Here is a 25,326-nt window from a genome sequence, read left to right as displayed (position 1 = left end):
TCTAGAGGCAACAAAAATGTTCACCACACATCAGGATCTAACAGAGCAGTCTACAACCAAGAGGAGCATCGATGAAGACTTGGAAGATTTGATTGCCAAGAAGAGACACAAGTTATCAAGTATTCAATCCAAAAAAAATTTACCACCTATTGTTGACCTTTTACTCTCAAACTCAACTTATGCTAAGGGTCATATACCAATTGAAGAGGTATCCGTACTGGAGCCAGTTGTTGAAAAGATTTCAAAGAAATTATCGTTATTCAAAAATGACAATCGATGTGAAAATCTGTTGGTTTTTAACTCATCGTTCAACTCAACCAGATTGAATCTCAATATTCTTAAACAATTAGATCGTGATACCTCGTTTGACATTTTTGAAGTTGAATTGGGTGAGAAGGATGTTGATTTCATATTATCTCCAACTGATGGCCTTCTTCTAATTGACTTTCAAAGAAGCCAACAAACGAATACAACAGGAGAACTAGTGATACAGGATCGAATATTATACAACAAGCTCAAGTACAAAAACCTTCACATCATCATCACTTGCCCTTCGTTAGATAATTCGGAGAATTTACTATTTATGCAAACTTGTCTTTCTATACTGGATGTTGAAGTTTATTTATGCACTAATGAACTTGAAAACATTTGTCAATGGATTCGAAAACTATGTGAAGTCTACGGATTTGTCAAATATCCTGAAGAGAACTTTGAAGAGACATCGGTATGTTTTGATTTTAAGTTGTCGAAGTTTCTACTAACATCAACAATTTAGCCAATATTGGTAAACTTTCTTCTACAGTGTGGTGTGAATTTAGTATCTGCAAATTGCATATTGAGGCAGGTCTCACTTACAAATTTTATCACAATGAGCTTGAATGATAGGAAAGAACATTTTGGCTCGTTATTGTCCTCTGCTCAATTAGTAAGTAATTTACCCATTTATCATTCCTTGCACACAGGCATTAACCGAGAAGGAATACCACGATGCGATTTTCAATACAAGCTGGTCTTTCAATCCATGATAGCTCCATAGACTTTGAAATTTGTATAACTTTTGTACTTGAATGTATAGAGGTTGTGGTTAGAAGCCCGTAGCCTTCGCGAATGCATTTTTTCGCGACTTTTTTTTTTTTGATTTTTGACTTTTTGGATCGAGAATTGAAACGTCAACAACAAGATCAAAGAGTTGGAACTTTCCAATTGGATCTTGACAAAGAAGCATCAATAAGACTCGTGTTTTCCCAACACTCAACCATTCAATTAACGTGTATTCATCAAGAAGGATATCTAATCAAGATTGCTTAGCTTTGATTGTTGCATACTTGACTTTCTATTTTTGAACACGGTTTCCCAAAGGGTTGAAAAAATAAGATACAATTGATATAAAAGAGACATAATGGTCGTTTTAGCAGCATCTATCATCACAAGAAGTGGTAAAGCTATCTTGTCAAGACAATTCAGAGAATTGACCAAGAATAGAGTCACTGAATTATTATCAAATTTCCCAGCTTTATTGTCAGATAATACTACCCAACATACAACTGTTGAAGATGAACATGTTAGATATGTTTATCAGCCATTAGATGAATTATATATCATTTTAATCACAAATCTTCAATCCAATATATTACAAGATATTGATACATTGCATTTGTTTGCTGAAACTGTTAATTCATTATTAAGAACTGTTAATGAACAAGAAATTTTTGAAAATGCTTTTGAAATTTTAAGTGCATTTGATGAAATCATTACATTAGGTTATAAAGAAAACTTGTCATTATTACAAATCAAAACCTTTTTGGAAATGGATTCACACGAAGAAAAGATTCAAGAAATTATTGAGCGTAACAAGGAATTGGAAGCAACAGAAGATAGAAAACGTCGTGCTAAAGAAATCCAACGTAAAGAAATGGCACGTCGTAATGTTGAAAGTATCAGTGGTGGGGGGTTCCGTAATGAACCTGATTTTGCTTCACCATCACCATCATCATATCAAACACCTACACAATCAACATTTGTTCCAGCTCCAGTTGAACCAAGTTTTGCCAAAGGTAGAAGTGCACCAAAAGGTCGTGGATTACAATTGGGTAAATCACGTAAATCAACAACTTCAACACCACAAGATCAAAGTGCTGAACCATTGATTGCTACGCCTGAACCAAGATTTTCCTCATCTCAACAACCTTCTTATCATGATACTCCACAACAAGTTTCTAGTCCAGCTCCTCAAGATGATAGACCGGTTAATAATGGTATTTTGGTCACTTTAGAAGAGAAAATCACTGCTGAGATAACACGTGAAGGTTCCATTGCATCATCTGAATTGAAAGGTGTTTTACAATTACGTATCAATGATACAGAATTGGCATTATCCAAGATTTTATTAGAAGCTCAAGGTGCTTCAGAAGGTATTCAATATAAAACCCATCCAAATGTTGATAGAGCATTATTTACAAATGAATCAATTATAGGGTTGAAGAATCCTTCAAAACCATTCCCATCAAATGATCAAAACTTGGGTGTTTTAAGATGGAGAGGTGTTGGTAAGGCAGATGATGATAAATTTATTCCAATTCAATTCTCAACTTGGTTAAGTTCAAATGGTGATTCAGTTGATGTTACTTTAGAATTTGAAGTTACAGAGAGCTATAATGAAGCAATTTCCAAGATTACAATTTTAGTTCCTGTTGCTACAGAAAATGTTGAATTAAAATCTGATAATGCTCAAATAACTCAAATCACTGAAGAGGGTGTTTTCTTTGAAATTGAAAGTTTATCACCTGGTGAAAATGGTGTTTTGGAATTCTCAATTGAAGCTAATGAAGATAGTTTATTCCCAATTGAAGTTAGTTTCACTAATGAAAACCCAGTCAATACATTGGGTAAAGTTAAGGTTCTTGATGTTGTTAAAGTTGAAGGTGATAAATCATTACCATTTGATCAATTGTCTGAGTTATCAACTGAAGGTTATTTCATTGTTTGAACAGAGACTAGAAAAAAATTGATGTGATTGTTGTTTATTTTTATGTTATATTATTCCTCTTTTATACTTGTTTAGAACTTTTAAAAAAAATGCAATTGATTTGAAACTACATAAAATATGCTGGATTATTATCATTACTCTTCAAACTGTATACGTTAAACCAGTTAACATAACACTAAAATGACACCCCAACTTGTATCTCTCATTCAACTCATTCAATTCATTCAAAATAACTCTTCTCGGTTCATGACCAGATCTTCTTTCTTTAACATGTGTGATTAAAATGTTCAAATCTTTCAAAGGTGGTTCGACATCATATCGGCTCTTTTTGGAAGAGATCAACTCTCCTAGTGTACAAAGCTCTTCAATCAATGAATCAGGAGTCATATGACCAAATCTTGGTTCTTTAGCAGGTAAATTTGGTGTAGAACATTCAATTAAAATAGTTTTCAAACTTCGCCTTATTATTAAATCTGATATTTTTTCCCAGATTATTTTATTTTTGGAACTTTGTGCATTTCTATCAGCTTCCACGTCACCAAATATTAGAATGTATTGATCAGTTTTGGAATCTTTTATAAGGAATGAAGTTGATTTATATTCTGTCTTGTTGTCATGTTTCTTGCCATGGTTTAGTTCAAATGGTGTAACTTCATAAATATCATCAATGTTCATTGGTTTTGTTGGCTCCAATTCAATCAGTTTCAAAAAAGATCCATTTTGTTCAGTGACTAAATTTGGCCATATAATATCATTGAAAATACAATTTTGTAAAGCTTCTGTAGTTTCTTTCAATCCATATACAGATTTTGAAGAGTGGTAGTGGAATCCAGGAGAGTTGATAACCAACCCATTTATATGATCAAGATGAGGGTGTGATATTAGAAAATTATTGATGAGGTCCAGTATTTTAAAAGATAGTTCAATTGGTGCTGAGTCTTTATTCAGTTTGCAAACACCATATTCATGAGAGAATGAAATATTTGGATGAGAATATTGATCAATTGGTAATGGGTCATTGTAATAGCTTAGCACTTTCATAGCGAGCGTATCTTTCTCTTTTGTTCTTTCAGTGCTTATGATTTCTGTTATTCTATTCAAGCCAGACCCTGCATCTATTGCAATTAGATATTGTTTCAATTCATCTTGAATGATATCCTTATATGTAATGTATGAAGGTTTCAGGATATATGAGCACGTTATACCTTCGAGAGGTCCACCTGATGAGCCTAGCACTGTTATATCAAAAGACATGGTCTATAGAGTGAGAATGATATTCCAGGAATGTTTGAAGCTTTATGAGATGCGATGAGATGGCTGAACCTGAAAATATAGGATTTTGAGATTGAGAACTCTTCTATAAACCAAATTAAGAAGTTTGGGATAGCTGAATTTGGAGATAATTTCACCTCTCTTGTGGTTTCAAGAAGAATTATGTAGAGCTTCTTAAGCAAAACAAGTTGGAGTTGTTGTTGTTTTTGGATAATTTCTTTTTAACCGCAAAAAAAAATAGTGATGGGCTCAAAACTTCCATTCAGGGGCTAATCATCAATTGATCGAATGATAATCTAGCAGCTGTTTCTAGTGTGACCTTGTTGTTGGATGTTTGGATTCTATGTTTTTTTGGCGTTCAAAGATACCAATTTTCAGATTTCAGCGTACCTCCAAGCTTTGATTTCTCGTTGGTTGCCAGCGTAAACTGAGAATACCGTCTGGGACCGAGCTGACTGGAAGGGTAAACAGAGGGATAGGTTTAATATAATTTAATTATGGATTACCAGCTAGTTTTATACTGCTTTTGAAAAGATTTAGAGTGTGTTTAGGTCTGTGCTGATGGTGTGATGAGTTGTGTCTGGATTTTAGCTCCTTGACGTGAGGCTTCCATGGCTTCCTTTTCTTCTTCGGAAGCTTCTACGTTGGACCCGGAGAATACCTGAAGTGGTGGATTATCAACTACAAATCTGAACTCTGTACTCATATCATGATATTATCCAATTGGGACCTATACAACTTGTGTACCGTAACCTTTGATATCCTTGGCAAATCTCCAGCTTTGTTTCTCAGAGTGCAAGTTCTTTTCGAAAACAACACCTTTGGATTTTGAAATGGTAACCATGGAATATTTATCCAATGATCTGGCATCTCTATAGTATAACACCTTCATGGCTTCTTTAACTGCATTTTGTGCAGTTTCTTCATCAATATTGGCAACATCTTCCTCTTTATCAACAACTTTTCTTAATAATGGAATTGCAAGATAAGCACCAAACCCAGTGGCTAAAGTTGGTGCAGAATAAGTCACACCTAATAAATCAACATATTTTAAGAATGGTTTATCATCGTCAACACCGGCAACGATAACAGAGTTCCATAATGGATCCATTTTAGATCTTCTATGATAGAAAACTTTTTGCAAGTATTCATGTATATGACTAGCTCTTAATGAATGACCATCTGAATCATAATTCTCTTCAATTTCTAAATCCTCTAAAATTCTACCAACATATTGTAAATCTGAAATATCACCACTTATACCAACAACTGCATTTTCACCAATTGGGAATAATCTTTCCACGTCGGTAAATCTTGCTAATGAACCATATGAACCCAAGTTATCAGCTGCAATCACTATACCTTCATTGAACTTTATAGCTATAACTGAAGTACCTGTGACAATTGGTTGTTGAGTATTCATCTTTGGCATGGCAGCTTCTTGAGCAGAAGCATTATTTAAACTAGCATTGGCAATTTGATTGTTGTATTTACCATAAGTGGCATCGTTAGGTCTCCCCCATCTGAAAGGATCGTGATCCATCTTTGAAATAAGTAATTGAGTTTTAATTGATATCAATTGATAGAGATCTTGTCCTTATGTTTTGTAGTGGCAAACACACCAAATTGTGTTTTTCTGAAATCTTGAAAAATCAGGTCACGTGAAAGATTATGGTATAGCCACTCTTAGGGGCATCATGAACATTAAGAGCTACAATTCTTGTTCAAAAAACAGATTAAATATGTATTTTAGACGTTTTGGTGTTAAAAGACAATATAAATAATATTGGGAAGCAATTTGATTCTTCATTTCGTTCCCCCGTTGTATGATTTCTCACTTTTGTGTTGATTCTTTGCTTCATTGCTCACTCATAATATTAAAAACCATAAAATTCTCCATAAATGTGTTTAGATACAGCATATCAATTTGGTTCCTTAGAATAACAGACTAGCACCACCAGTATTAACATTATCAATTTCAGCATCTTCTAATGGTCTGTTTTTAAATCTTGAAGGTAATTCATTGAGGGAAACGTAATCATATGGTTTCGAGCTCTTGGATTGTGTAGTACTGGATGGTTTGGATGGTCTTGTAGCAGCTAATGAAGAAGCTTTCAAAGTACCTTTACCTCCTGGTATTATACCATTTGACATTGGGTGTGCTTTAACTGATGAGTCAATATGAGCTATAGCTGGGGTATTAGAATTAGTTCTGCCAAAAAAAAAGAGTTTATAGGGGATTGGATTACTTACTTGGACGTGGATGTCTACCACCGACAAATCTGATTAATGGGACGTGTTTAAGACTGATTGAAGTTGGACGCATTGTGTTTATTGTGTTGATTTAGTTTAAGATGTTGGTTTTCTTGTAGGTTGTTTTTTTTGCAACGAAAAAAAAATGGATGATATAAAAGAGATCTGTAGTAATGAATTGGATATTGATGGATATATGAACTTGGATCAAAGAAGATTGAGACAATTGAATTGATGATATTCTTATAAACGCTTTTAAGATCAAAAAGTTTATGGATTTTAGTTTGTTTAAATTCAAATTGTCAAGTTTTAAAATCTAGTCCTCGCTTCAGCCAAAATTCGCGCTTGCAACGAGCCCGGAGGAGTGGACGGGACCGTATACGGGAGACTAGAGTAGACTAAGTTGGACTACATCGGGATCTAGGTCATATAAGATGATGAGTCTAGTGGACTACACAGATCAAAATGACAGAAGTTATAAACGATATGGCTGAAATCTTCAATCTTGATGGTTCCAATCAAGCACAAACAAAGTGGAATCTAACCAATAACTTACAGAATACTACATTCAGTAATGCTATTCACAAGTTTAATTGGGTAAACATTCATTTCAGACAAATAACAGCTATTTGAAGAGTTTTAGGGTGATGATGTACTCTCTATTCACAGCTCTTAACTCCAGAGGTGTCTACCTCATTTTTCTCAAGCTGCACTACTTGGCTTTTCTGAAGGTCAAGATTTGAGAAACAGCATCCTTGAGGGTTTGTTCTAATGGGATCCATTGTTTAATTCCTGCCCATTTTAAAGTCTTTGAAGTATCATAAAAAGTTTCAGTTTCTTTAACTTTCTCCTCAGCTCCTTCTGGTGAACCTTTTGCAATCTTGCCATTCAATTCAGGGAACTCTTTATTGATGATGTTTAATAAAACTTGTCCATTGAAAGCTGCTTGAGTTGGGAACAACCTTTTCCCTGCCAGTTCATCATTTTCAATAGGTAAAACATGAAGTAATGCAACATCACGAACATCAACTGAAGTTCCAAATGGTTGTTCAAAGAAATGTGTATCATTTGGAGATGATGACAGTAACTTATTAACAATTTCAGCTGAAGTGTTCAAATTTGGACTAACTAATGAATCTTCAAATTTTTGAGGTCCAAAGACATAAGGTGGATTGACAGTAGTTAAAGTGAAATTTGGGTTTTCATCTCTAACAAATTTACGTGCTAATTCTTCAGCTAATTTCTTAGAAGCGGTATAAGCTTTAGCTTCACCATCAACATCATCCCAGGTAATTGGATTCCAAGTTTCTTCAGTATGAATGAATGTTTCATCACCACCTTTTTCACGATTGACAATTGCAGCGAATGAAGAAGTGATAACAACATGTTTAACTTGTGGAGCATACGCCTTGATAGCTTCCAACACATTTTTAGTGCCTTGAGTAGCTGGAACCCAGTAAGCTTCTTTCAAATCCTTGTTTAAGCCAAATGAAAATGGAGATGCAGTATGTAAAACATCAGTAATTTCTGGATGGTTTTTCAAAACTTCATTAAAAGCGCCTTCAGTAGCAATATCATGAACTATTTCAAATTCTAATTGAGAATTTGGATGTTCTTTTTGGAATTGAGCTTTAAGCTTTTCACCTTTCTCTGGAGATCTAATTGTACCAATGACATGGTGGCCTTTTTTCAACAATAGGTCAAGAATGTGGAGGGCAATGAACCCTGAAGCACCAGTAAGCAAAACAGTTTTGGTCGACATAATTGGGTACGTTGAAATAGAATTGAATGATTTGATTGCTTTGTGGAAGAGAGATAGATTATAAACTGCTTCTTTTTATAATTGCCTGCTCTTATGTTTGAAGTTTTAGCCACTTTCAGTAAGCGCCTGGTATTAATCCTTAAAGGGTATTCTTAGCGGAGTTTTAATTAACCATGGGAGGTATCAGTTTTAGCGACGAATTAACACAATGAGCAGCTCCAAATGCTTACTGATTAATAAAATATCATTGGTCTAGAGGCCGGAGCATCCTAAATGGTTAATAAAATCAACCGTATGATGGATAAAATAGGAATGTATATATTGTTACTGTTGATGGTCGAGAAGACGTTTTTTTATTGTTGATCAGTGAACGGTTTTAGTGGTTTCATCCAACCGCGTCAAACATCAATAAACCGCAGAAAAAATGAGAAAGAACATCCTCAGTATATACTTCTGAAGCTAAGTAACAATATCATCACGTTATTACACCAATTGCAATCTCTCAGCAGCTAAAATACTGATGTGAAACTTTACCGCGGCCCGCGGTTTGTCTAGTCGCGGCTGCTCAAAAGAAAAACAACTCAACAAGAAGCGGTTTTAGCTCAGTCGGGAGAGCGTTAGACTGAAGATCTAAAGGTCCTGTGTTCAATCCACAGAAATCGCAAACTTCTTATTTTTTTGCGGGCAAAACCCATTTTTTTAGTTAAATGAATGCTATACAGTGTAAAATAATGGCTTTTATAATGGTTCCATGCCTATTTTTTTTTAACATTTGTAGGTTTTGGTGCCCAATTGTTGAGGTTATTGTGTTGGAAATTACAGAAATGACTTTTTTCTTGTTCCGAAAATTACTCTCATCTGAGCCTAGCATCAGGCGGGACTAGAGGATGGAAACGGTTCATTTTCGGTTTGATTTTGGCCAAAATTCGTGTTCCGAAGCGAGAATTGGCAAACCGAGAGTATACTAATGGAAAAGCGAGTTTCAAGGAATAAAGGCCCAATAACCTATCAGTAGTGTTCTTTAGGACCTTTTTTATTGATCCCAAGTAGTTCTGGAATGATTCCTCCTTTTGTTGCGAGAAAATAAATGTTTTTCCATCCATGTTGCATTGGATATGGTGTTTAGCAGGGGGAAATTTTAAGGCTTGATTGAAGCATTTTTATAAGGCAAAAACATAATTTTAATACATCTACAGTGGTAATTGGCTCTTTGAAACAATATTCAAAGCATATTGCACATCTGATTGTGTTTATTTATATTACTTTCTATACGTATAAAACTCCAGACTTTATAGTGGAAGAAAGTAGTGTCCTATTCCAAAATCCCCATAGTTAAGGGATTACCCTACTCACGGTTTTGGCGTACTCGGTTTTCAGAGACGACAAAATTAGGCCTATTCGAGAGCGAAAATATTCACGTATTAAATCCGTTGCCATCCTCTAGGCGGGACCAGCACAAGCACTTGCGTAAATCAGAGACCAATCGTTTGTTTACATTTTCGAATTTTCTTCCACCAAGACATAAACATTTGAAAGAATCATTGTTTACCTTTTCCAAACCATACATTCTCTATACAATCTCACAGACATGTCGACACCAAACTCATCCGGTAAGAAGTCTCCTGAGGTTTTGGATCAGATGTTCAGAAATAATCACGTCTTGGCTCCTTCAAATCGTCAGAATTTAAACCCAGAAACTCCAAAGCAAAATGATTTCAATGATTCAGTAATAAGTGTTAGTTCTTCCTTCAGTGGTGATGAAAACATTAGTAAATTAGATTTCAGAGATGTTGAAAACAACCCAAAGACTCCACTTTATAGAGAGCAGTACAGACAGGGGCAATCTGTTCAACAGTTTTCACCAGCTCTAGTGGATCTGAATAGTCAAAGTTCTGACAGCTCAACAAATAATTCACCATCGGTATTGACCCACAAATCTAAATCAAATCTGTACAAGAATTCAGTAATGAATCGTATTAAAGGTGCAGCCAACAGTTCAACGCCAACATCAAATGAGAAATCTGAAGACAGTGAATTGATTATTGCCTCACCTTCAAAAGATACACAAATACCAAAGACCAATCCACCTCTATCAATTCTCAAGAAATCAGTTACATACCTGGATCCAGATATTTCCCAACAACTAGTTTCTAAACACCCTCAATTAAAAAGTTCTTTGAATTCAAATAAACAATTAAACCCAACAAAAGCTGCTAGAGTTGTATTGTCACCAAGCAAAAATGATATCATTCATCATCACTCCCCAGGGTTTTCAAAATCGTCTTCTTCTGTTAGACATGCCAGTCCATTGACAGACACACTTAATGGGAACTCAAAATCTAATTTCAAAAGTCCTTATAATGTTCGTCATTCTTCACATTCAACTAAAAGAAAAAGTAGTCTGAATAAACAACAAGATGATGAATGGATTGATGATAAAGATGGCAATGACGATGATGAAGAGGATGATAGAAAAAAATCTAAGAAAAAATCTAGATCCAAAAGTTGGTTATCATTATTGTTCAGCTTCAAATTCAAATCATTGATTGACCCTCAATTGCCTTATATCCTTTCATTATACCTACAACTCATTTTCAATGTTTTAATAGTGTCTATTCTTCTATATTTTGTCTACTCATTTATATCTACTGTTAAGGCAGACGTGGAAAATAAAGTGGACTCTTATGCTTCAGATATCATTCAAGAAATTGCCCTATGTTCAAGAGAATACCTAAGAAACAATTGTCAGCCAGGTAAAAGAGTCGTTGCATTAGAAGCTGCATGTTCACAATGGGAAAAATGTATGAATCAAGATCCAACCACTGTGGGAAGAGCCAAAATTGGAGCTGAAACATTTGCAGAAATTATTAATGGATTTATCAAACCAATTAGTTGGAAATCAATGACTTTCTTGTTTCTGATAACTGTTGGTTCATTAGTTTTAACAAATGCTGCTTTTGGTACCTATAGAAATTATTCACAATATGATGCACCATACCAACACAATGGTCAATCACACCAAGGCCCACCACCAGCTCAGACTCCATTGCACCAAACACCTTTCCAAACCCCTTATAGAACATTACAATATGATCCTGCTTACACAAGATTCTATACCCCTAAAAGTCCAACAAGCGCAGCTATCGTGAGACATAGAAGTAAGAGTGCTCGGAAGTCAAGAAGATGAATTGACTCGCTACATTTTATTATGGACTAGATTTGATATGTAATAATTTATTTATAAATGTGTTTTGAATTGTAACCTTTTGTGAAATATTTCGTTATCAACGGGATTACCCAATTAGGTAGTATAAGCGGGAAACAAATGAAATATAAATACCCACCATTATCTTCAACAATACAGTTTCATCAAATCTTGAAAGCATTAGCATAAGATAATTAATCAATGACAGTCTCAAACATTCCAACATTCACATTCCCAGCCACAGGAGCCAAAGTACCAGCACTAGGATTCGGTTCTGGGACTGCTTGGAAACTACGTAAACGTTCAAGACCAGAAGATCAAAAACATGAACCAATTGAAGAATTGATTGAAGGTACAAAAGATGCTATCCTTGCTGGCTTTAGACACATCGATACAGCAGAAGCTTATTCCACCCATTATGAAGTTGGTCAAGGGATTAAAAGATCCGGTGTCCCAAGATCTCAATTGTTTATTACTGATAAGTATAGTCCTGGATCTCCAGGGGTCTTGAAAAGTTCTGGTCCGTATGAAGCATTACAAAATGGGTTGAAAACTTTAGAGTTGGAGTATGTGGATCTTTATCTCTTGCATACACCTAGGATCTCGCCAGAGACTGTTGGGATCACGTTAGAGGAGGCTTGGTTACAAGTTGAGAGATTGTACAAAGATGGATTGGCTAAAAATGTTGGTGTTTCCAATTTCTCAGTTGAGCATTTAGAAAGAATTAATAAAGTTGCTACTGTGATCAAACCACAAGTTAACCAGATTGAGTTCCATGCTTATCTACAAGGTCAATCCCCAAAGATCTTGGAATTTGCAAAAGAGCATGATATCTTGATTGAAGCTTATTCTCCATTAGCTCCATTGTTTAGAGCTCGTCCAGGTCCATTGGATGATATTTTACCTGAGTTAGAGAAGAAATATAACAAGAGTGAGTCACAAATCTTGCTAAGATGGGTTTATCAACAAGGGATCTTACCTTTGACAACTTCATCTAAAGTTGAAAGATTGGTTGATGCATTGAATATTTTTACATTTGAGTTGGAGCAAGATGATTTTGAAAAGATCACTAATATTGGAAAAGAAAAGATTGCTCGTCATTTTGCTGCTGATTTATATGGGAAGTATGATCAATGAACACTCACATTATAACATCACTTTATTAAATATTCAGAGCCTCTAGAGCTTAATGGTTAGATTAAAAAAGTATAATCTTTAGCTTCTACACCATAGTATGTAGTGATAAACTTCGGTTGAGAGCTCGTTTCAAAGTCTTTCTTTTAAGAACCTACACTCCTTTTGTTAATTTCTAGTAGCTTTTTGATATACGTAAAACTAAAGAGTAGCCAATCATTTTTGATTCTGGTTAAACGTTATATATTCACTATAGCCGTCTTCAAAGCTTATTTCAGGAGAAGTGCTCTGAAGTGACATTTATCCAATAGTAATGCAAAACATAAACCAACAATTCACTCACATCAAACAACAGATCAGCCTCACTTTTTGGCGTCTCTTCTATTTATTCTCCAATTCTTGAAATCCTCTGTGAGCAAACCTCCTTCAAGGATACTAGAACCAACATCTGGTGTTAGTTCAAATAATGATAATAATTTTGTTGATGGGTCATAACTTAATCTGAATGCTTTTGATTCTTCTTTTGGAACATTTTTAACGATCCATTCAACAACAGCACCGTACCATTTCAATGAATCGATACAATTGATCTTTCTTGGATTTGTATTGACAGGGTTGTTTTTCAAAAGAACTGGAATTTCATCAACTTTATATTGTTCCACCGATCTTAGAATCAAATTATCATCTCTGAATCCATAAATCACTTTTTGTATACCTAATAAAAAACATTGAGCCCAAGTTTTGTATAATTTCTTTTCAAACTTGACAGATTGACTTGGTTCATTGATGGCTTTTGAAGTTTTCAACTCAACATAATGAGATAATGGGTTACCGCTTTCAGGTTTATAATCCCATACACAGTCAACTTCACCACCAATTATTATCCTTTGTTTACCAATCCCCGTCTTAACAACTGAGCAGTACTGTTCACAGTTATTTGTAATTTTCTTGGAATTTTTATCAATCATTGCTCTTGAAGCTTCTGTTAATGGTTTAGGCAGCGTGGCTATCGTTTCAAATTTATAACCAGAATACATTAATTTTTGGTGTTCAAGATTTGGTTTCTTTTCACGAGACATCTTTAGTGCTTTATCCTCTTGCATGAATATATGACCATCAAAATACACAACATTTAAGTCTAGTGGATCTCTCAAGTTTTGATGCAAAGTCATCAATTTTGTCATTATACCTCTCCATGTGATTATATCTGCTTTAACTTTTGTATCATTTTTCTCTTCATAGTTCTTAATGGCACCTAGCAAACCAACAAATTCACCATCTCTTTCTTCATCAAATTTTTTGAACTTCTTGAAACCAGCCCCTAAATCGATATTTGTATCAATATCTGAATCTGGCAAGAAGTAATAACTCAAACTCGAATCATCATTGACATATTCACCATCAAAAGTTCTGGAAAACGAAAGTAATTCTTTCGGTTGCCTCAAAGATGTTGTAGCAGCTCTAGTATCCAATGGCAAAAACTTTGGTTGATTCATTTTCTGTCTGATTTGACCTTATGAAAACTTGTTGATGCTGTTTGAAATTTTACCTTTTTGGATTAAGATCCAAAATTTTGCAAAAAGTAGTGGCCGTATCAACGATATTTTTCACTTCAGAAAAAAATCATGAAAACGTCAATGACTGAACTCTTTTAAAAACCATCTTTGAAACGCTCATTGAAGATGTCCTACACTTTAACCGTTGCTGCTAAGGCTCCAGTCGTTGCCTACCCGGCATTGATTGCTGCTGCGTTTGTCAATTCCCAAACCGAAACCGCCATCAAGATTGACTTTGTTGACGAAAAAGCTGTCGATAAAGCTGCTGTCAAGTTAACTAAAGGTGATGAAACTTTTGTTGATAACCAAGCTTTGGAAAAATTGGCTGCTGATTTCCCAAAAGTCTTGTTAGAAGGTGATGCTTCAAAAGAATGGATCAAATTCGCTGCTGAAGAATTAACTATTAAAGATTTCAAAAAATTATCAGTTTCTTTAGAAAAATTAGATGCTCATTTAAACTACCGTTCATACATTGTTGGTTACAAACCTTCATTAGCTGATATCGCTGTCTGGGGTTACTTGAGATCAAACGGTGTCATTGGTTCAGTTATCAAAAATACCGTTTACATCAACGTTTCCCGTTGGTACACTCATCTTGAATCAAACAAAACATTTGGTGGTATTTCTGAATTATTCACTAAATCTGTTGCTGAATTAAGAAAACAAGCTAAAGTTAAACCAGATGGTAAAAAAGAAACCCATAAAGCTAACTTTGATATTGATTTGAAAGATGCTGTCGATGGCCAAGTTGTCACTCGTTTCCCACCTGAACCATCTGGATATTTACATATTGGTCATGCCAAAGCTGCTATTTTAAACAAATACTTTGCTGATCAATACCATGGTAAATTGATTATCAGATTTGATGATACCAATCCTTCAAAAGAAAAAGTTGAATTCGAAGAATCAATTATTGAAGATTTAAGATTATTAGGTATCAAAGGTGATAAGCAAACTTATTCATCAGATTACTTTGACCACATGTATGATTTAGCTGTTAAATTGATTAAAGAAGGTAAAGCTTATGCTGATGATACACCATTAGAAAAAATGAGACAAAATAGAATGGACGGTATTGCCTCTGATAGACGTGACCGTACTGTTGAAGAAAATTTGAAGATTTTCACTGAAGACATGAAGAATGCTACTGAAGAAGGTTTGAAAAACTGTATTCGTGCTAAAATTTCCGTTGACAATCCAAACAAGGCTTTAAGAGATCCAGTTATTTACAGATGTAATTTAACTCCACATCATAGAACTGGTTCCCAATGGAAAATGTACCCAACTTATGATTTCTGTGTTCCAGTTGTTGATTCTTTAGAAGGTGTTACACACGCTTTACGTACCATTGAATATAAAGATCGTGATGCTCAATATGAATGGTTCTTGAAAGCTTTAAATATTAGAAAGGTTCATTTGTGGGAATTTGCCAGAGTTAACTTTGTTAGAACTTTGTTATCAAAACGTAAATTACAATGGTTTGTTGATAAGAACTACGTTTCAAACTGGGATGACCCAAGATTCCCAACTGTTAGAGGTGTTAGACGTAGAGGTATGACTGTTGAAGGTTTGAAAAACTTTGTTATTTCTCAAGGTCCATCTAAAAACATTATCAATTTGGATTGGAGTATTATCTGGGCTGCCAACAAGAAAGTTATTGATCCAGTTGCTCCACGTCACACTGCTGTCGTTTCACCAGTTAAAGTTCATATTGTTGATGGTCCAGCTAAACCATACACTGAAAAGAAACCAAAACATAAGAAAAATCCAGATGTTGGCGAAAAAGATGTCATCTATGCTTCTGATATCTTGATTGATCAAGAAGATGCTGATTCATTTGAAGATGGTGAAGAATTAACTTTAATGGATTGGGGTAATGTTATCATCACCAAACTCGTCAAAGAAGGTGAACATGTTAAATCAATTGAAGCTAAATTGAATTTGGATGGTGACTTCCGTAAGACTAAACATAAAGTTACTTGGTTAGCTGATACTCCAGAAAAAGTTTCTGTTGATTTAGTTGATTTTGATCATTTAATCACCAAAGATAAATTAGAAGATGGTGATGATTTCGAAAACTTTTTAACTCCAAAGACTGAATTCCACACAGAAGGTTTGGCTGATGTTAATGTTGCTTCCATGAAAGTTGGTGACATCATTCAATTTGAAAGAAAGGGTTACTACCGTCTTGATAAACAAGCTGAAGGTGGTAAACCAGCTGTTTTCTTCACTATCCCAGATGGTAAAACTGTTAACAAATATGGTGCCAAGAAATAATCTGTATAGATAGAGGTAATACATTTTGAAAATAGGATTCTACACATAATACAACTCCTTAACCTTAGGTAGTAATGAATGCAAACTATAAATGACTAATTAAAATGCTTATTACGATCAATAATCATATATCTAACAAAAATCTCCAAACAAGAAACAACCAATGATAAAAAGAAAACTGTGATAATCATATATGTGATTCTGGTCATATTCTTTTCAGCAATTGAATCAGCAACAATGTCAATGAATTCTAAAAACACCTTACATCTATCATTTAATACTTCAACTCTTTGATCAATTTCCAAATATTCCTTTACAGCATTATATAATGGATGTAAACTTGGTTCAAAAGTCCAAAAGAATTCAGGTGTATCCAACACATTTGATGATAAATTGACATCAACTCTTAACTTAAACAACTTACCAGATTTCTTGATAAGTTGTTCACGCTTCAAACCCAACTTCCCAGTCAATGCTAATCTTTTAGGTAATTTGGAAACTGAATATAGAATAGGTGTGATTCTCGATTCAAACCTGCATAATTTTGTGGATTGTGCAATTGCATGAGACATTGTTAATTTGATTAAATGATCACCAGAACGTAACGTAATCATATCATTATAAATTCTTGGTCTTTCTGTATCCATATCATATTCAAAATGGAACTGTTCCTTTTCAATATCATGTTCATCAATAGGCCTTATCAATAGCTGTTTATTATCATTTTCATTTCTAGCAAAGGATATATCACCAAGAATGTTCTTTTCTTGGATTTCTGTAAAATTCCAAAACACAACAACCCCATAGTTGAATATAAACATTTCAGCATGATGTTTGATCATTTCTTGTGATTTTGCATTCGATGCTGCACTATTCTCTTGAACATTCTCTGCGAAAAATTGGGGCTCTGATGGATCAAATGGACCATAATTAGCTTCTTCAGTTTCAGGTTTATCAATCTCATAATTGTTATTAGCATCTTCTGGAGTTTCAACACCGCTATAATACTCATAATGATGATCTCTTCTTTCAGATGTGTCTATAAGTCTTTCCATATAAGCAACACCACTCGCATTCTTTGCTGATTTGTTAGATTTAATTCTAAACCCATCTCTACCAGGCAATAAGGGTAAACAATAAGGACAATATAAAGCTTCGTCATAGATTCTTGGATAAATATCATGCGTTTCTTTCAAAAATTGTGCAGTTCTTTTCAAGTTGAACCCATCTGAAACTAAATATGCTGTAACTCTTGATAATTTTTTACCTCTCTTCTCCTTGGACATTTTTTCAGCTTTTGATCTAGCAGATTTAGAAGAAGGTCTTGGACCACCAATTTCATGATCATACTCTTCATCTTCATCTGGAATTAAAACAAGTTTTTGTGAAGTTTTTGAAGTTCTTGATGGTAATGGTTGAAAAGGTTTCATATAAAGCTTCCTCCTTTGATCACGAAGAGAACTACCTAGATTGATAGACCCGCTAGACAATCTTTCCTCTCTTCGTCCTGATGGGATATCACTAACATCTGACAATATGTTTGAGACTGAGATATCACTGAATTTCCCACTATTCCTCTTTTTAAGTCTGGCTGTTTTACTGAGATGATTTGAACCATTGTTACTGCTGTTGTGTGCAGCACCTGCAAAAGGAGCACTTTTGTGGTTGGCGTTTCTTGAGTCTGTAACTAAGATTGAAGGTGATCTCTTTGCAGTCGGCCTCTGTGCCATTTTAACTATTGTGTGATCATCAAAACACCTTCTCTAAAGGGTCTTTTTGGATTAATAAGTTTATGTTAAATGCTGATTGCAACTTTCTGTTACTAAATTTTTATGAAATCCGAAAATGTGTTGCCCCTTGGCATTTTAGTCAGGTGATGCATCACGTTCTAGTAAATCTCCCAATTCGTCATTTTCGCGATTTCTCGAAATTTTGGAAATGGCGAACAAAATCAGAAATTGACCAATGTGTATTTTGAAATCATCAACAACTCAGATTATTGTGGTATATCAATTGTGGAAATGTCTGATTTAGAAGAGGATCTTTTAGCCTTGGCTGGTGCAGGTTCAGAAAGCGAAAGTGATAATGAACCATTATCTAACAAAAGAAGTGGAACACCAGATAAAGCACAACGTAAGAAGAAGAAAGTGTAAGTTTTCAATAATTATCAATGATTTTGAAATCATTTACTAACGTTTCGTATTAGTGTTGAAGAAGACGAAGACGACTATGATATAGGTGATGCTGATGAGGATGAAGAAGAAGATGACTATGACATGGATGAAGTTTATGGTGAGGATGATGAAGATGATGACATTAATGAACCAGTTAATCCATATCCATTAGAAGGCAAATATAAAAATGAAAAGGATAGAGCAGAATTGGAAAATATGCCTGAGATGCAAAGAGAATCCATTTTGTTCGAACGTTCTCAAGAATTAAGAAAGTATAATGATAAGAAGTTATTGGCTCAAAGAGCTAAACAAAATCAAGCTCAAAAGCAAAGATCAAGTGGTAGATCTCAAAAAGTTAAAGAATCATCAAGATCAGTCAAATCATCTAAACTATCTGAATTGAAGAAACAAAGAGAAAAAAAGAATAGAAGAGCAAATAGAGAAGATTATGACGATGAAGACGAGGATGAAGATGAAGAGGAGGAAGAAGATCCTTATGATTTAGGTGATGAAGATGAAGAAGAAGATTCATATGAACCAGATTTCAATGATTTTGGTGGCCATGATGTTAAATGGGCTGAAAGTTCAAAACGTAAAGCTGTTGAAGTTAAAGACATAAACAAAATAAAGACTGGACATTCAATCGCTGAGAAATACTGTTTCTATCCAGGTTTCACTACTGCTATGATTGGTACTTTTGGTAGAATTGCCATTAGTAAGAATGAATATCGTATGGTAAAAATTGAAAAAGTTATTCATGCCAAACCTTATAGATTGGGAAATTTAAGAACAGATCAGTATTTTGTTGTTTCACAACCTGGGAAAGATACTAAAAGCTTCAATATGAATTATTTTAGTGATGATGCTATATCAGATGCAGAGTTTGAGAAATATAATCAGTATATAAGTGATGCAACAGCTAGTGGGAAAAAGGCTTCATTACCAAGTCTAAGGGATATTGATGAGAAATATCAAGAATTGAGACAATTTGCTACGAAGAAACTAGAAGGTGCAGCTTTTGAAGAATTTATTCGCAGAAGAAGTTTATTCAATGATACATCTGTTGGTGCCAATTATGTTTTGAAAAAATCTGAATTTGAACAAAAGTTAGCAATGGCTAAAGATAGAAATGATATCAGAGCTATTAAAGACTATAGTGAAAGATTAAGAAAGATTGAAAATCATTTCCAAAAATCAAACCCAAACAGAGTTAGTGCAGGTTCTTCATCCGATCAATTTGCTAAATTGAATGAAAAGAATAGAAAGTTGAATATGAAATCTGTCAAAGAAGCTGAACTGATAAATACTGAAAAGAGAAGAACAGGTACAACAGATAAGAGTGATCCATTCCGTAGATTAACAACAAAATCAAGAATGTACTATCAAGAAATCCAAAAAGAAGAAAATGAAAAGGCTAAAAATGATGCTATTGTTGCGGCTCAGGAAAAATCTGAAAAAGAGGCCAAAGAAAAACAATTGTTGAAACAAGCCAAATATAGAAACTTGGGTGAAATGGATAAATTGATAGCTAGTATTGATTTCAAATTTGATATCAAGATCTAGTAAGTTATATGTATAATTAGTGGTGTTCATAAGAAGTTTTGTACTGTTTTTTTGAAATTTTCGTAACACACTTGAAAAAAAAAATACATTCAGAATTTAGCTAAAAGTAGAGAAACACAACGTAAATGGACGATCTGGGAACCATTGGCGACGATATAGCCAAAGAAGTTATCAAACAATTTGAAACCAATGATTTGAAAGGGAAACCAGTGATCAGGTCAAATGGTGTCAAAGAGTGGACAGTTTTGGCAGGAGTAGTTGCCCTTAAGAATGGCAAAGTCATCAACACAATTTCAATCGCTACAGGTGTCAAAGCTCTCCCCGACGCTACAATCAAATCACATTCAAATGGATTATTACTGCACGATTGTCACGCAGAAATCTTAGCATTTCGAGCTTTTAATTGGTTTGTTATTCAAGAATGCCTCAAGGTTTCGAATTTAGATAGGAGTGACTATTTTGAGTTTAATGATGGTCACTTCAATTTGAAGGATGGTATTGAATTTGGGATGTATGTTTCAGAACCACCATGTGGAGATGCTAGCTTGGAGCTTTTAATTGATGAAAATGATGAAGAATGGAGGACCCATACTGAACTTGCCGGTGGTGTATTGAGAGGTCGTGAAAACTATACCTTAAAGGGACGTGTAAGGACAAAACCTGGAAGGAGGGATTCACCAATGACCTTATCCAAAAGTTGTTCAGATAAGCTGGCTGTAAAGCAATTCACATCAATCTTGAATGGTGTTACCAGCTCATTTGTTCACCCAAAGGGATGCTATTTGAAATATTTGGTGATTCCAGAAGATAAAGTTGATATGCCTGCGATGGAAAGATGTTTTCATGATCGTTTCAATCCACATCCAATTAACCATATGTACACACTCAATAGGCTAAAGATATTAACCACTAAGGAAACGCATTCATTTGCGAAAGAACAGTCAAACCAACCTCCTTCAAACACAAGTTTAATATATGTGCCTAAATATAACTTCAATGAATCAATTGTCAATTCTGTCAAGGAAGGGTACTATACCAAAAGAAAATCTGTTAGAAAAAATGGAGAAAGTGAACTATCCAGGTACAAATTATTTCAAGAATCGCAATCATTAAGTGGTGGCTTCAAAGCTCGTTCATATTTTGAATGGAAATTGACAAATAAAGAGTATAGGAAAGCAAAAGAGATTGCTAAAGAAGCAATTGGTGCATGGTGCTGTACAGCTACTGATGACTTTGATATCCTAAAAAACGATGCATGATATTTAGAATAAAATAAAAAGACCTTCTAACACTCTAATAAAACGAATCAACGCAACATATTTCATTCATCACTATCGGAAGCAGATGCTTCGCCTGCATCACTTGGTTCCTCATCAACATCTTTCAATGTTAGTGCTTCTTCCATATCCCGCATAAGATAGTACTCACTGTTCTTTGATTCTTCTTCTTCTAGTGTAGCTGCAAATTCGGCAGATTGTAGTAGTTCTTTCAACGAAGGGTTCTCAGCATGTATCAATTGTACCGGTTTGAAACCTCCTTTGTTTTTTATTCTAAACCAGAGTTAGTAACCACTGACAACAGTGATAAATGCAATATACTTACCTTGCATCAGCACCTGCTTCAACTAATGTCTCCGCAATGAAATGGCCATGTTCAGGTTCCGTCTCACTATAGCGCACAGCCAAATGAAGAGGTGTGTCACCATCAATCACATTTACTGGATCAACTTCAGTACCTTCTTTGTCCAAAATAGTATCCATCACTTCAAAAGACCCATATTTAGCAGCCAAATGTAATGGTGTGTTACCCAATGCATCTTTAGAATGATTTATTATATCTGGGATATTTTCAGGACTGGCATTTGCCAATATTTCTGCTAAAAGCTCTGTGTTGTTACGACGACTCGCGTCCAGTATTTGTTCCTTGAACGATGCTCCTTCTTCTGACATTTCCCAACTCTTTTGAATTGCTCTGTAATCTGCTGCGATCTTATCGTTAAACAAGTTTCTGAACAAGTTTCCAAATCGAAATCCCAATTTGACCAAAATCCAAATCCACAATACGCGGTGCTGCGCATACCGTGTTTTCGCGACTGTTTTTTCGCGCCTGTTATTTTTTTTGTTGTTTTTTGACTGGTGCTTTTTCTCTGAAGAAGTAACGTGTAACAAGAAGCGTTGATACTATTCAGAAACTGTTCCAAGGGCTTAGAATGGACAGGGCTATTTTAGACGTGATCCACAGGATCCAACTGCCCGATAATGCTACCAGACAGAGAGCCGAAGAAGAATTGAGCCAACTAGTCACATCAGACCCATCTCAAGCTGCTATTGTCTTGATCAATATTGCCAAAACTTCAGATGCCCATATCGCAATCAGACAAAGCGCCCTATTAAACTTGAAGAGAATCGTCCCATTATTTTGGAGTGCTGGGTTTGACTCTTTTAGAGGTCCAGCTATCAATCAAGATTCCAAAATTCATATACGATCAGATTTGTTGAATCTAATCACAGGTGATCCAGATAGTAAAATTAGAAGTGGTGGTGCTTATGCTGTTGTTCAAATCGCTGCCGTGGATTATCCAGATGAGTGGCCTGACTTGCTAGATATTTTGTACACTAAGATGACTTCATTGGATCCAATAGCTGTTTTGGGTGGTTTGTCATTGTTACAAGACCTGTTTGACGACTTGGTTACTGAGGAACAATTCTTTGAAGGTGGTGTTGGTATTGCAACTATTACACAGTGCTTGAAATTATTGAGTTCAGACCAAGTTGCAGATAATATTAAAGCTGCTGCTGCAAACTTGTACAAATCTTGTTTATTACAATTACAAAGTCCAGATGTTTTGGAGAGTCCTCAGAAAAGAGCAGGCTTGGAGCAACATTTCAAAGAAATTGTGACCTTGTTGACTGTCATTCTACAAAAGCATTCACTAAATATTCATAGTATCATTCTAAGAACCACTTTATACTCAATTGCATATACCTTGAATACTGAATTCCCAGAAAAATTATTTGAAAACAATGCAAAGATTGCTTTACAACAACAAGTTGCCAATGATATCATTTCCACTTCAAAAGTATTTGTGGAGCTAGTTGTTTTGGAAAATGAAGATACTTATACCAATAATAATGATTTAGATATCTCCACAAGTACATCCTTAAACAATTTGTTAATTGAACAGTTTCAATTTTTAGGTTCTTTGAACAAGTTGAAAATAACACAAAGCCCTATTGAATATTTTTTGGATTCAGTGCTAGTTTCATGTTTTATTCCTTTAGAAGCTGAATCAGAATGGTTGGGTGATTATAATGTCTTTGTTACTGACGAAACCGGTGTTTCTCCAGATTTTGTCGCAAGGAATGCGGTATTTGAATACTTGTCAGAACTCAATAAAGAGGATGCAAACTCTATCTTCAATTGGTGTGTTAAAAAATTACTACAATTTGATGGAAGTGATGATTGGAGAAGCAAAGAAGCGTTACTTTATGCACTTGGTGGGTTGTTACAAAACGATGTTCATTTACACACGGATATCTCACTGGTTGAAATTTTGAATTCGATTGCCTCACTATTGCAAGACAAGGAAGTTTTGGTAAGAGCTCGTGCCATCTTGATAATTCCAGAATTTTTAGAGAAATTCAAAGATTCCTTGAGTTCTACGGATTTCGGTATAAAATCAATGATGGAATCCCTGAGAATTGCATCAAATGATGAATCACCAGTTTTGAAAGCTGCTTTTTTGGTTTCATTAACCTACTATAATTCAATCTTGGAATTTCAAGGTGTACCAAAAGAATCACAAGAAATTATTTTTAGAATATGTGAAGCACTATTGGAAGACGCTGAAGAAGATACACCTTCTCTATTAGCTGAGACATTAACATTGGCGCTGAAGATTAATCGTACTTCCATCAGAGCACTGAACTTGTTGTTCCAAATTGCTTCAAGAGACCCTGGTAATATTCAACTAGTTATAGATATAGAAGAAGCATTAGAAGCATTATTGGCTGATGTTGATCTTCAGACCTACTTGTCTTATGCTCAAACATCCCTTCCAGGTTTATTGGCAACTTTAGAATCATCAAACTATGAATTTTCTGCTCAGCTAAGTCTTGCCATCCAAATTTTAAACATTTTCATTTATAATTGCCCTCAAAGTTTACCTCAATCGTTGTTCAATATCATCAATCCTGTATTGGCTAAACTACTACTACAGGCTACTGATGATCAACTATTACAATTAGGTGGTGATGCTTATACTTCATTAGTTAAAGTTTCAGAAGCAGATTTCTTTGATGTTGGTGTTGTTTTAGAAATTTTGAGTAAATTCTTGGATCCAAATTTATCAGACAGTGCAGCCATGAATGTTGGTTCATTAGTTGTCTCTGCTATCACCAAATTTAGTGCAAATTTGGAAAGTATCCTACCTCAAATCTTGGAAGCTACAACAAGAAGGTTGATTGCTGCTAAAGAATTATCTACAGTGGAAGACTTGTTATCAGTCTTGTGTTATATGGTATCTATTGATGTTGATCAAACAATAAATTTCTTGCAAAATTTTGAAATCCAAACTATTTTCAACATTTGGTTTAAAAACTTTGAAACGTTAAGAGGTTTAAAGATTAAGGAGAATTGTGAAGCACTAGCAAAGATATATTTGGCCAATAAGTCATTTGAGTTCACAGTGGATGGTGATGAATATGTTGATTTGAAATCTGATATCATTATAACGAGATCAATGAGACGCAAACAAGAGTTTCAACAAGTTTCTGTCTCATTCAAGATTATTAAATGTTTGGTTTTTGAATTGAATTCACAAGCTCAACACAGAGATATTGGTGAAGCTACTGATTATGCACATGATGACCATGACCACGACCACGACCATATTGAACAAGATGATGGGGATGAAGGTTGGGAAGATCTTGATGACATTGGAGATAATTTTGAAAAATTTCAATCCTATATTGATGATGATAGAGATCATGGAGATGCAGATGACGATTTGAAAGAATTTTTAATAAATTTCTTCAAGACAGTTGCATCTCAAAATATCCAAAATTTTAAAGAGATCTACAATAATTTAAGAGATGAGGAAAAACAAGTATTAACTGAGAATGTTGTTTAAATACTGACTCTAA

At 34.7% G+C, this 25,326-nt stretch overlaps 14 protein-coding genes and 1 non-coding gene across 15 annotated transcripts; 8 read left to right on the top strand and 7 right to left on the bottom strand.

The window, feature by feature from the left end:
• Positions 1-26: 26 nt before the first annotated feature.
• WICANDRAFT_97120 (uncharacterized protein) lies at positions 27-723 on the bottom strand (the record flags this gene model as incomplete). The annotated part of the gene is made up of 1 exon (XM_019186563.1): positions 27-723. A coding segment is annotated over exon 1 (175 nt), but the record flags the coding sequence as incomplete, so codon positions are not given.
• Positions 724-1,399: 676 nt separating this feature from the next.
• Positions 1,400-2,986, top strand: RET2 (coatomer subunit delta; the record flags this gene model as incomplete). Its single annotated transcript, XM_019182289.1, has 1 exon — positions 1,400-2,986. One exon carries the CDS (start codon positions 1,400-1,402, stop codon positions 2,984-2,986), a length of 1,587 nt encoding a protein of 528 aa, XP_019036917.1.
• Positions 2,987-3,127: 141 nt separating this feature from the next.
• Positions 3,128-4,240, bottom strand: PDE1 (3',5'-cyclic-nucleotide phosphodiesterase PDE1; the record flags this gene model as incomplete). The annotated part of the gene is made up of 1 exon (XM_019182318.1): positions 3,128-4,240. The coding sequence occupies one exon, from the start codon at positions 4,238-4,240 to the stop codon at positions 3,128-3,130; it is 1,113 nt and encodes a 370-aa protein (XP_019036916.1).
• Positions 4,241-4,703: 463 nt separating this feature from the next.
• On the bottom strand, positions 4,704-5,801 carry PRE4 (proteasome core particle subunit beta 7; the record flags this gene model as incomplete). The annotated part of the gene is made up of 2 exons (XM_019182819.1): positions 4,704-5,695; positions 5,723-5,801. 2 exons carry the CDS (start codon positions 5,799-5,801, stop codon positions 4,989-4,991), a joined length of 786 nt encoding a protein of 261 aa, XP_019036915.1. The 3' UTR covers positions 4,704-4,988.
• Positions 5,802-6,019: 218 nt separating this feature from the next.
• On the bottom strand, positions 6,020-6,999 carry KGD4 (alpha-ketoglutarate dehydrogenase subunit KGD4). Its single transcript, XM_019186562.1, has 2 exons — positions 6,512-6,999; positions 6,020-6,444 (listed from the first exon to the last, which is right to left on the bottom strand). The coding sequence occupies exons 1-2, from the start codon at positions 6,582-6,584 to the stop codon at positions 6,194-6,196; spliced, it is 324 nt and encodes a 107-aa protein (XP_019036914.1). The 5' UTR covers positions 6,585-6,999; the 3' UTR covers positions 6,020-6,193.
• Positions 7,000-7,023: 24 nt separating this feature from the next.
• On the bottom strand, positions 7,024-8,291 carry WICANDRAFT_97115 (SDR family oxidoreductase). The gene has a single exon (XM_019186561.1). The coding sequence runs from the start codon at positions 8,271-8,273 to the stop codon at positions 7,224-7,226; it is 1,050 nt and encodes a 349-aa protein (XP_019036913.1). The 5' UTR covers positions 8,274-8,291; the 3' UTR covers positions 7,024-7,223.
• A 573-nt stretch (positions 8,292-8,864) lies between these two features.
• WICANDRAFT_t126 lies at positions 8,865-8,937 on the top strand. Its single transcript has one exon. It is a non-coding gene; the product is annotated as a tRNA-Phe (tRNA).
• Positions 8,938-10,833: 1,896 nt separating this feature from the next.
• BRR6 (Brr6p) lies at positions 10,834-11,250 on the top strand (the record flags this gene model as incomplete). Its single annotated transcript, XM_019180842.1, has 1 exon — positions 10,834-11,250. A coding segment is annotated over one exon (417 nt), but the record flags the coding sequence as incomplete, so codon positions are not given.
• A 429-nt stretch (positions 11,251-11,679) lies between these two features.
• Positions 11,680-12,615, top strand: WICANDRAFT_81031 (aldo/keto reductase; the record flags this gene model as incomplete). The annotated part of the gene is made up of 1 exon (XM_019185165.1): positions 11,680-12,615. One exon carries the CDS (start codon positions 11,680-11,682, stop codon positions 12,613-12,615), a length of 936 nt encoding a protein of 311 aa, XP_019036911.1.
• Positions 12,616-12,974: 359 nt separating this feature from the next.
• On the bottom strand, positions 12,975-14,108 carry RAI1 (decapping nuclease; the record flags this gene model as incomplete). Its single annotated transcript, XM_019183853.1, has 1 exon — positions 12,975-14,108. The coding sequence occupies one exon, from the start codon at positions 14,106-14,108 to the stop codon at positions 12,975-12,977; it is 1,134 nt and encodes a 377-aa protein (XP_019036910.1).
• A 186-nt stretch (positions 14,109-14,294) lies between these two features.
• Positions 14,295-16,445, top strand: GUS1 (glutamate--tRNA ligase GUS1; the record flags this gene model as incomplete). Its single annotated transcript, XM_019183852.1, has 1 exon — positions 14,295-16,445. One exon carries the CDS (start codon positions 14,295-14,297, stop codon positions 16,443-16,445), a length of 2,151 nt encoding a protein of 716 aa, XP_019036909.1.
• Positions 16,446-16,540: 95 nt separating this feature from the next.
• On the bottom strand, positions 16,541-18,175 carry RMD8 (Rmd8p; the record flags this gene model as incomplete). The annotated part of the gene is made up of 1 exon (XM_019185950.1): positions 16,541-18,175. One exon carries the CDS (start codon positions 18,173-18,175, stop codon positions 16,541-16,543), a length of 1,635 nt encoding a protein of 544 aa, XP_019036908.1.
• A 98-nt stretch (positions 18,176-18,273) lies between these two features.
• On the top strand, positions 18,274-20,195 carry RTF1 (RNA polymerase-associated protein). Its single transcript, XM_019186560.1, has one exon. The coding sequence runs from the start codon at positions 18,722-18,724 to the stop codon at positions 20,180-20,182; it is 1,461 nt and encodes a 486-aa protein (XP_019036907.1). The 5' UTR covers positions 18,274-18,721; the 3' UTR covers positions 20,183-20,195.
• Positions 20,196-20,269: 74 nt separating this feature from the next.
• On the top strand, positions 20,270-21,734 carry TAD1 (tRNA-specific adenosine deaminase). Its single transcript, XM_019186559.1, has one exon. It carries the CDS (start codon positions 20,308-20,310, stop codon positions 21,439-21,441), a length of 1,134 nt encoding a protein of 377 aa, XP_019036906.1. The 5' UTR covers positions 20,270-20,307; the 3' UTR covers positions 21,442-21,734.
• Positions 21,735-21,956: 222 nt separating this feature from the next.
• Positions 21,957-25,313, top strand: KAP114 (karyopherin KAP114; the record flags this gene model as incomplete). The annotated part of the gene is made up of 1 exon (XM_019182818.1): positions 21,957-25,313. The coding sequence occupies exon 1, from the start codon at positions 22,392-22,394 to the stop codon at positions 25,311-25,313; it is 2,922 nt and encodes a 973-aa protein (XP_019036905.1). The 5' UTR covers positions 21,957-22,391.
• Between the last annotated feature and the right edge of the window lie 13 nt (positions 25,314-25,326).

Source organism: Wickerhamomyces anomalus (assembly GCF_001661255.1).
Source record: "Wickerhamomyces anomalus NRRL Y-366-8 unplaced genomic scaffold WICANscaffold_6, whole genome shotgun sequence".
Taxonomy (NCBI): Eukaryota; Fungi; Ascomycota; class Saccharomycetes; order Phaffomycetales; family Wickerhamomycetaceae; genus Hansenula; species Hansenula anomala.
This window is presented reverse-complemented; position numbering and strand designations above follow the sequence as displayed.

Excerpts from the sequence above, each read along its gene's own strand:
- KGD4 (XM_019186562.1), bottom strand. The coding sequence starts at position 6,584 with ATGCGTCCAACTTCAATCAGTCTTAAACACGTCCCATTAATCAGATTT. Across the intron at positions 6,445-6,511 it reads TGGTAGACATCCACGTCCAA|CTCATATTGACTCATCAGTT; the intron begins GTAAGTAATCCA and ends CCCCAGCTATAG.
- WICANDRAFT_97115 (XM_019186561.1), bottom strand. The coding sequence starts at position 8,273 with ATGTCGACCAAAACTGTTTTGCTTACTGGTGCTTCAGGGTTCATTGCC.
- RTF1 (XM_019186560.1), top strand. The coding sequence starts at position 18,722 with ATGGATGAAGTTTATGGTGAGGATGATGAAGATGATGACATTAATGAA.
- TAD1 (XM_019186559.1), top strand. The coding sequence starts at position 20,308 with ATGGACGATCTGGGAACCATTGGCGACGATATAGCCAAAGAAGTTATC.